The 9,912-nt window shown below is 62.2% G+C and overlaps 1 protein-coding gene across 1 annotated transcript; it reads left to right on the forward strand.

Annotated features, from left to right (window-relative positions):
* Nucleotides 1-1,856: 1,856 nt before the first annotated feature.
* LOC130141412 (nuclear receptor subfamily 2 group F member 5-like) lies at nt 1,857-9,092 on the forward strand. The gene is given in 6 exon segments (XM_056322356.1): nt 1,857-2,155; nt 6,431-6,480; nt 6,482-6,757; nt 6,759-6,791; nt 6,793-6,961; nt 7,632-9,092. Coding segments are annotated over 6 exon segments (1,095 nt in total). The 5' UTR covers nt 1,857-1,863; the 3' UTR covers nt 7,907-9,092.
* Nucleotides 9,093-9,912: the final 820 nt, after the last annotated feature.

Raw genomic sequence — 9,912 nt, forward strand, 5'->3', positions numbered from 1 at the left:
CGCGCACCGCCCAGGCCCTGCTCCGCCGCTGAGCACGCTGGGAGATGGAGGCCCCGCCCCCGGGCCGGTCACGTGACGCCGGCAGAACTGCAGCTCCCAGGATGCCCCGCGGCCCCTTCCCGCCTCCCGGGGCTCCGGCCGCGTGCGGGGTGCAAGGTCCGGGGAGCGGGTGCGGGGGTGGGGGTGCGGGGTGCTGAATGCGATTGCGGGGTGGGGGTGCTGGGTGCGGAGTGGGGGTGCTGAGTGCGGGATGGGGATGGGGGTGCGGGGTGGGGGTGCTGGGTGCGGGATGGGGTTGTGGGGTGGGGGTGCTGGGTGCGGGGTGCTGAGTGCGGAATCGGGGATGGGGGTGCTGGGTGCGGGATGGGGGTGCAGGACCCGGCCCCATCCCTGTCCCCTCTCCCTGGTGACACAACCCCGGACCCCCCCCTCCCCTCCCCTCTCCCTTGGACCCGACCCCCCCGCGCCCCCCCGTTCCAGGCCCCCGTTCCCCGTCCTCGGGGGACCCCGCCTGGCCCTAAACCCCCGGACTCAAGCCCCGCCCCTTCTCCCAGGGACTCCGCCCAATTTAGCCCGCCCCGCTCCTCTCTGATTGGCCGCAGCTCTCCGCCCCCCGCCCACATGCCCTTATATAGCGGCGCGGGGGGCTGTGGCTCCCCCACCGGCGCACACGCGTTGCACGCGCGGGTCCGTGCACACACGCGTTGCACACCTGGAGCCACGTGCACCCCCAACCCCGGTTACACGAAGATCCGTGGGCGGAACCAGCTCCCCCTCCCCCCCCATGCACGGGGGGCACGCGGCGACCACACCCCCACCCGCCCCCCCTGGCCCGGGACCCTCCCATGCCTGGCCCCGCCCCCATCTCCACCCCGCCTTCCCCCCCCCATGCCCCCCATCCCCGGCCCAGGACCCCCCCCATCCCCTGCCCGGCTCCCGCCCCCCGGCCCCCCCCCCCCCATCCCCGCCCCCCCAAGTCCGTCCCGGCCCCCCCATCCCCGCCCCAGACCCCCCCAATCTCTGCCCCGGCTCCCCCCATTCCCGCCCCCCCCCATCTCCGTCCCGGCCCCCCCCATCCCCACACCCGCCGTCGTCCCCCCCCACATCTCCGCCCCAGCCCCCCCCCCCCCCCCCCCCATCTCCGCCCCGGGCCTCCCCATCCCCGCCCCGGGGAGCCGCCCCCCCCGCGGGGAGGAGAATGAACTTTTCTCTTCCCCCTCCCCCTCCCGCGGCGACCCTCCCCCTGGCGGCCGCAGTCCTTCCCGGCCCGCAGCCCCTCCGCACGCTGCCGGGCCGCCGCGTCCCCGCCGGGGGGGCCCGTCCGAGGGGGCCCTGCCTCCGCACGGGGGCTTCTCCCCAGCCTGGGGCTCCCCCCTTCACCCCTGGACCCCCACCCATCCCGGACCCACCCCTGCATTCCGCGTCCCATCTCTATTCCCGGACACCCCCTCTCTCCATCCCGGACATCGCTGCCCCCCCTCCATCCCGGACCCCCCCTCTCCATCCCGGGTCTCCTTTCCCCTCCCTCCACCCCGGACTCCCGGACCCCCCATTTCCATACCGGACCCTTATTTCCATCCCGGGTCTCCTTTCCCCTCCCTCCATCCCAGACCCCCATTTCCATCCCGGACCTCCCCCCCTCACAATCCCGGGTCTCCTTTCCCCTCCCTCCATCCCAGACCCCCCCTTTCCATCCCGGATCTCCTTCCCCCCCCCTTCACATACCCACATCCATCCCCGACCCCCCCACCCCCCCCCCCGCCTCCATCCCAGGTCTCCATCCCGAACTCCCCCCTTCTCCCAGCTCCATCCCTATCCACCCCCCAACACCCCCGGGGTGGGCTTCCCCCCCTACCCCCCAGCATGGCTCTGGCAGCGGGGCCGTGGCCGGAGCCTCTTCCTCCTCCTCCTCCTCGGTGGGCGGGAGCAGCGGGGGCGGCGGGGGGGTGCCTGGTGTGTGGGGACAAGGCCAGCGGGAAGCACTACGGGCAGGTCACCTGCGAGGGCTGCAAGAGCTTCTTCAAGCGCTCGGTGCGACGCAACCTCTCCTACAGCTGCCGGGGGGGCCGCGACTGCCCCGTGGACCAGCACCACCGCAACCAGTGCCAGTACTGCCGGCTCCGCAAGTGCCTGCGTGTCGGCATGCGCCGGGAAGGTGGGGGGGGGCATTGGGGGCAAGGGGAGGGCAAGAGGAGTGGGGTCAAAAAGGAGAGGGGGGGCAAAAGAAGGAAGGGATGATAGAAAAAGAGAGATGGTGCAAGAGGGAGAGGGGGGAAAGAGAGATGGGAAATGGGAGAGGGGATGGAGGAGAGGGGATGGAGGAGAGGGGACGGGAGAAGGAGAGGGGACGGAGGCGAAGGAAGGAGAGGGGACGGGAGAAGGAGAGGGGACGGAGGCGAAGGAAGGAGAGGGGATGGGAGAAGGAGAGGGGACGGAGACGGAGGAAGGAGAGGGGACGGAGAGGGGATGGGAGAAGAAAAGGTGGAGAAGGAGAGAAGGTGAAGAGAGGGGATGGAAGAGAGGGTCAGAAAGAGGAAGAGGGGATGGAGCAAGGGGGCAAAGAAAGAGGGGCTGGAAAAGAGGGAGAGGGATGGAGGAGAGGGTAGAAAAGGAGAGAAGGTGGAAAAGAAGAGAGGGGGCAAAAGGAGGGGATGGAAAAGCAGGAGAGAAGGTGAAAAGAGGAAGGGAAGATGGAAAAGGAGAGAGGGTGCAAAGAAGAGAAAGTGGAAAAGAGAGAGAGGGGATGGAGGAGGAGAGAGGGGGGAAAGGACAGAGAGGGAAGACAAGCAAGAGGGTGGAAAAGGAGAGAAGATGGAATAGAGGAGAGGGGCTGCAAAAGAGGGAGAAGGGATGCAAAAAAGGCGATAGGGTGGAAAAGGAGAGAGACGGGAAAAGAGGGAGAGGGGCTGCCAGAGGGAGCGAGGGTGGAAGAGGGAGAGGGGACACGGAGAAGGGACAGAGGCTGGATAAGGCGGGAGGGGTGCAAAAGAGGGAGCGGGCACTAAAAAAGAGAAGGGGCGAGAGCGAAGGCAAAAAGCAAAGGGGGGCGGGGGGGGGGGGGGATGCAGAAAAAAAGCAACAAATAAGAGAAGGAAAGGGGGGAAAGAGGAGGAAAAAGTGCAGGAGCGAAACAGAGCAAGGGGGAGAGGGGAGGGAGGAAGGGAGCGAGCCCAGGCGGGGAGACAAAAGGGAAAGAGAAAGGTGAGAGAGCAAAAAGAGAAAGCAAAGAGGAAAAGGGAAAGGGAAGGGAGCGAAAGGGAAAGGGGCGCCTGAAGAAAGAGAAAGTAAAAGGAAGAAAGTGAAAGCGGAATTCTGTCATGGTATAAACTGCTCTTTGCAATTGAACTTGTCCTTCGGGCTCGGTTTCAGCACCGGGGCCGATTCCCTTTCCCTCCCCGTTACAGGGAGCCCAGGGAGGGATCCCGGGGGATCCCAGGGCAGTAACACCCGTATTCCTCAAAAAATGAACAATTTGGCGTTTGGTGAGGAGTGTCCGGTAAATCTGAAGTTAATGACTCCGAACACTCGGCGCGACCCGCGATTATAACCACATCTCCGGCTGCCAGCGATGCGCCGTGTGCCAGTCCCTCTGCCTCCAGCCATCCTCACGTTTTTGGGTTGATTTTTTTTTTTTTTTTCCCAAAAAAAAAAAGCAGCTTTAAACTAGATTTTTTTGGTTTTAAACCCCGAAATTGTGCATTGGAGCATCGGCTTCATTGCCGTGCCGAAACCTCGGAGCTGAAGCTCTGCCGTGCAGCATCCTCCCGGCTTGAATAAGGACCTGGGGGGTCCTTATTTATATTCAAGGCCCTTAATTATTAATTTAGTATTTATATAAATAATTATAGCAAGGACCCAGGCTGGGCTCAGTGGCTCAAATGGGATTTATCTCACAGCCGCTCCAGTCGGTGCCGATGGATGGGTCCTTCGGTGGCAGCGATGCTCCCCAGCCGTTGGAAAGTCACCTGTTTTAGCATGAAAAAAATTTGCAAAAAATCCAAAGTTGCCTTTTCTAGCATTAAAAAAAATGACAAAAATTTGGATAAAGTGGAAAATCGCGGTGGGAGGCGGCGAAGGGATCCCCCAGCATCCCAGCACGGTCGCGGCATTGCAGCCGGGCTTGCACAGATAAATGTGAATTTATTAATTAGGTGTGACCAGGGTTGGGGGCAAAATTAGCTCCAGCCAGACCCTCAATTTCCCCTTTTCTTCCCCCAAAAAGGCTGGTGGGATGGGGGAGGGGGGGTACGGATTTTTGCAGGGGTGCTGGGCACAGCCAGACCCCCTTGTAGCAAAGCTCTGCCGGCTCGTGCAGCCGGAGCTGGGGATTAAATCCCTGGGGGGAAAAAAAAAATAAATTCAGGCAAATTCCCTGCCCTGGAGAAAGTGTGGCTGGCGGGGGTCACCTGGGGTCATGGTTGGGCTTTGGGGGGTTTTGGCGTTTGGGATTTTTTTTCTTTTTTAGCTTTGTTTGAATTGAGAATTGCCACAAGCTGCTGCTGCTTGGGTAACGCCGGGATCTGGCATGATGGGCATGGCCACGGTGGATCCCCCGGCACGGCGTTATCCCCCAGGCAGGGGTCCCCCAATTCCCTCCCCCCTCTGCACCCCCTCTTGGCTCTGATTTTTGGGGGCTCCCAGCTCTCCTGGGGTGTCTTGTGAAACCACTGTGGGATGCAGCACCTCCAGGCACGGGGAAACACTGCGGATGCCCGTGGAAATGGTTAAACCTTCCCGGGGATTTAATTTTCTGGGTCCGGCTGCTCCATGCCTCAGTTTCCCCGGGCAGTCAGGGCATCACTGGCCGTGCTGGGGCAGGGACGCTCTGGCTTGGGTTGGGGTCCCCCAAACCTGCTGGCTCGTGCTCCCTGTGATGCCCCTTATCCCAGAGCTCCCAGCTGGGAACCAGCACCAAAACCAGCACCGAAGCCTTTGGCTGAGCTGCTTTGGGCCCGATCCGGCCCCCGAGGCTGGGGGGGCTGCGTTAAACCTTCGCTTTGGGAAAATCCTCCGGGATGAAACACAGGGAATGTGAGACCTGACCCCACGCCGAGGTTTGGGGGTATCAGCTTGTCCAGCTGCTGGATTCAGCCCCACCAGCGGGCGGGGGGGGGTGGGGGGAGGGGATGAAGCCCTCCCTCTGCAGCTACTTGCCTGGGTTTTGGGGCTAAAAGTGCTAATTTCTGGCCAGGACACGCCCAATGGCTCGAGGCAGTTGTTTTGCCAAAAAAAGGGGGGGGAAATAGAGTTGGGGGTTTGGGGTGTGCCAAAGGAGTTCAGGAGATACAAGGGGGGGGCAGGGGGATGCAAAGGGGGTTCAGGAGGGGATGCAAAAGGGGGAGGCATGGGATGCAAAGGGGGGGGCAAGCGGATGCAAAAAGGGGGGTTTGGGGGGGGATGCAAAGGGGTTTAGGGGGATGCAAAGGGGGAGCAGGGGGATGCAAAGGGGGTTTGGGGGGATGCAAAAGCAGGGTCAGGGGGATGCAAAGAGGGGACTGGGGATGCAAAGGGGCTTGAGGTGATGCAAAGGAGGTTCAGGGTACTGCAAAGGGATTTGGGGGTTCTTGGTGCAAAGGGGGGTGCATGGGCAGCGAGGAGGGGGCCACATCCATCAGAGGCCGGTGGGGCAATGCTGAGCTGAGGGAGCATTTTGGGGGGCGCGGGGGCCATAGGCTGCACCCCGAGGGCTGGGTGAGAGCAGGGGGAGGCCCCCGGCACCCCCATCCTGGGGGACCCCCCTGTTCCCACGGCCCCCCGATCCCGACCGCTGGCTGACACTTGGGACTGTCACGCCGCATTAGGCTAAGCCTGGCTCAGAGCCTGCCCCCGCCCACGGGGGGTGGCGATGCCAGGGGGGCGAGCGGGGGGCACTGGCGAGGAGGAGGAGGAGGAGGAGGCTGGACCCCCACCAGCCGCATGGCATCACCAGGGAAAACAAAACAAAACAAACCCAATTTGTTTTTTTTTAAGCCCAAAGTGCAAAAAAACTCCAGGGGTGGGAGCTATTGCCCCACCCCCAGCATCACCCTAGGGACCCTCCTCAGCACCATCCCTGCGCCAGAAGGGGGTGACCCCAAACGCCAGCAGGGGGTCCCCAAATCCAGCGTGCCGGGTGGGAGCTGGTGGGCAGGCGAGCCCCCAGTGCCTCTTGCTGGGGGCCACTGGGGGGGGGGGGGGGGGGGGGGTTGTCCACCATCCAGGTTGTGCACCCCCCCTCTAACGCAGGTGGGGGTACCCCCAGGCCTTTTGCCCTCCATCCCCTGGGGACCCTCTAGCGCCCACCCTGCACCCCTGGGGGGCACCCCAGCCCGGTGTGTTTGATCCGTGGGGAACTGGGGAGGGGACACACACACACAGAGGGGTGCCAGTGCTTGGGTGGGGGGGGGGGGGGGGGGCGCTCGGGGTGCTGACCTCCTGCTCCCCTCCGCAGCCGTGCAGCGAGGCCGCATGGCTCACGCCCCGAGCAGCCCCGGCCAGTACCCCCATGGTCCCCGGCGACCCCTACGGTGGCCACGGCTACTTAAGCGGCTTCATCTCATTGCTGCTCCGCGCCGAACCGTACCCCCCGGCTCGCTACGGCACCCAGTGCTTGCAGCCCAGCGGCGTGGTGGGCATCGAGAGCATCTGCGAACTGGCCGCGCGGCTCCTCTTCAGTGCCATCGAGTGGGCCAAGGGCATCCCCTTCTTCCCGGACTTGCAGCTCTCGGATCAAGTGGCCTTGCTGCGGCTGGGCTGGAGCGAGCTGTTCGTGCTGAACCGCGGCGCAGTCGGCGTTGCCGTTGCACGCCGCCCCCGTTGCTGGCCGCCGCCGGCTGCACGCCGCCCCCATGGCCCGCGGAGCACGTGGTGGCCTTCATGGACCTCATCCGCCTCTTCCAGGAGCAGGTGGAGAAGCTGAAGGCGCTGCACGTCGACGCCGCCGAGTACGCCTGCCTCAAGGCCGTGGCCCTCTTCTCCCCCGGTGAGGGGGGCGGGGCTTCGGGAGGGGGAGGAGCTTGTGTGGGTGGGGCTTCAGGGGGTGGGGTCCCACGTGGTGGGGGTCTGATGGAGCAGGTGTCAATGGGTGTGCAGAGAGTGAATGGGCTGGGGGTGGGTGTGGCTAAATGGGGTGTGGCCAGATGAGGTGGGGCTTAAGGGGGTGGGGCTCCAAGGGGAGCAGGTGTCAAATGGGTGTGCAGGGGAGTGAATGGGCTGGGGGTGGGTGGGTGTGGCTAAATGAGGTGGGGCTCAAGGGGGTGGGGTCCTAAGGGGAGTGGGTGTCAATGGACATACAGGGAGTGAATGGGCTGGGGGTGGGTGTGGCTAAATGGGGCGTGGCCAGATGATGTGGGCCCTTATGGGGGTGGGGTCTCAAGGGGCGTGTTGTGTCAATGGGCGTGCAGGGAGTGAATGGGCTGGGGGTGGGTGTGGCTAAATGGGGCGTGGCCAGATGAGGTGGGTTTAAGGGGTGGGGCTCCAAGGGGTGGGGGTTAATGGGATGAGGTCCTAAGGGGAGTGGGTGTCAATGGGCGTGCAGGGAGTGAATGGGTGGGGCGTGGCTGGGCGTGGCTGAATGAGGTGGGGCTTCATGGGGTGGGGTTGCAATGGGACGGGCGTGCGGTGCTGTGCCTCAGTTTCCCCTCCGCCCGCAGACGCGGTGGGGCTGTCGGACCCGGGGCAGGTGGCCGGCCTGCAGGAGAAGTCGCAGTGCGCGCTGGAGGAGCACGTGCGGCGGCAGCACCCCAGCCAGCCCAGCCGCTTCGGGCGCCTGCTGCTGCGCCTGCCCGCCCTGCGCAGCGTCTCCGCCCCCGGCATCCAGCAGCTCTTCTTCAGCCGCCTGGTGGGCAAGACCCCCATCGAGACCCTCATCCGCGACATGCTGCTCGCCGGTGCCACCCTCAACTGGCCCTACGGCCCCATGCAGTGACGCCACCCTCCCGGGGTGGGGGCCCGGCGATGGGACCCCAAAAATGGGGACATCAAGGTTGGGACTGCAAAGATGGACACATCAAGGTTGGGACCCCAAAGATGGGGACATTAAGGTTGGGACCCTAAAGATGGGGACATCAAGGTTGGGACCCCAAAGGTGGGGACATCAAGGTTGGGACCCTAAAGATGGGGACATCAAGGTTGGGACCCTAAAGGTGGGGACATCAAAGTTGGGACTCCAAAGATGGGGACATCAAGATTGGGACTCCAAAGATGGGGCATCAAGGTTGGGACTCCAAAGATGGGGACATCAAGGTTGGGACTCCAAAGGTGGGGACATCAAGGTTGGGACCCTAAAGATGGGGACATCAAGGTTGGGACCCCAAAGGTGGGGACGTCAAGTTGGACCCCAGAGATGGGGACATCAAGGTTGGGACTCCAAAGATGGGGACATCAGGGTTGGGACCCCAAAGATGGGGACAGCATAGTTGGGACCCTGAAGATGGGGACATCGAGGTTGAGACCCCAAAGGTGGAGACATCAAGGTTGGGACCGCAAAGGTGGGGACATCAAAGATGGGGGACATCAAAGTTGGGACACCAAAGGTGGGGACATCAGTGTCAGGACACCAAGGTTGGGATCCCCGTGATGGGACCCGAAAAATAGGGACATAAAGGATGATGATCCCAAAGATGGGCACCCCCAAGGACTGGACCCCAACAATGGGGACACCAAGGTTGGGGACACCAAGGTTGGGACCTTAAGGACGGGATCCCGACAATGGGACCCCAAAGACAGGGACATGAAGGATGGGGATCCCAGAGCTTGGACCCCAACAATGAGACCCCCAAAGATGGGGACACCAACGATGGGACCCCCCAAAGGAGAGGACCCCAAGGTTGGAGACCCAGGGGTGAGGGATCCCAAGGATGGGGACCCCAAGGACGGGATCCCAATGAAGGGACCCCATGGCTGGAGACCCCCATGGTTGGGGACCCCAAAGGATGGGGACCTGGGGACAGGGGTGCTGCGGGGGCAGGGGGCGGACTTGGTTTTCCCCCATTCTAAGGAAGAAAAGCAGATTTTTTGGGGGGGGGCAGCTGGTGCCTCCCCCCGTGGGGCACAGGGACTGGGGGGGGCTATTTATATAAAGAAAATAAAATAAAAGCTATATTATAACCTCACTTCCTCCCGTGGGCAAGGAAAATTTATATTATTATTTTTTTTCTCATTAGCTGTGTGCTCCTTCCCTGCGGCCGGGTTTCTTTTTTATTTCTTTTTTATTTTATTTATCTGGTTAAAAAATAGAATTGCACCAAATCCACACCTTTTATTTTGTTAATCTAAAAAATAGAATTGCACCAAATCCACACCTTTTATTTTTTTAATCCTTTTTGGCTAGAATTGGGGTTGGAAGGAAAAGCCCTGTCGGTGCTGTCCCCACCCAGTACGGCCACAGGGTGGTCCCAGGCTCATCCCAGTTAAGTCCCATCCACCCCCAGTGTGGTCCATGAGATGGTCCCAGTGTCATCCCTGTGTGCCCCCAGTATGGGCCCTTCCCGCTCCCAGTATGGTCCCACCAGTACAAGCCCCCAGTGAGGTCCCAGTGCAGCCCCAGTCGGATCCCAGTATGGCCCCCAGGTTTATCCCAGTGTGCAGCCCCAGTCTCATCCCTGTGTGCCCTCCCAGTCTGATCCCAGTATGCTCCCAGTGTTATCCCAGTATGGTCTCACTCTCATTCCAGTATGTGTCCTCAGGCTGATCTTCATATGGTCCTAGTGGCATCCCAGTATCCCCCCCCAGTCTATCCCAGTACAGTCCCAGTCTCACCCCAGTATGTGTCCTCAGGCTGATCTTCTTATGGTCCTAGTGGCATCCCAGTATCCCCCCCCAGTACAGTCCCAGCCTCATCCCAGTATGTTGTCCCTAGACTGATCTCCATATGGTCCTAGTGGCATCCTAGGATTCCCCCGCAGTCTGATCCCAGTATGGTCCCAGTTTCAT

Source organism: Falco biarmicus, chromosome 19 (genome assembly GCF_023638135.1).
Source record: "Falco biarmicus isolate bFalBia1 chromosome 19, bFalBia1.pri, whole genome shotgun sequence".
Classification (NCBI taxonomy): Eukaryota; Metazoa; Chordata; class Aves; order Falconiformes; family Falconidae; genus Falco; species Falco biarmicus.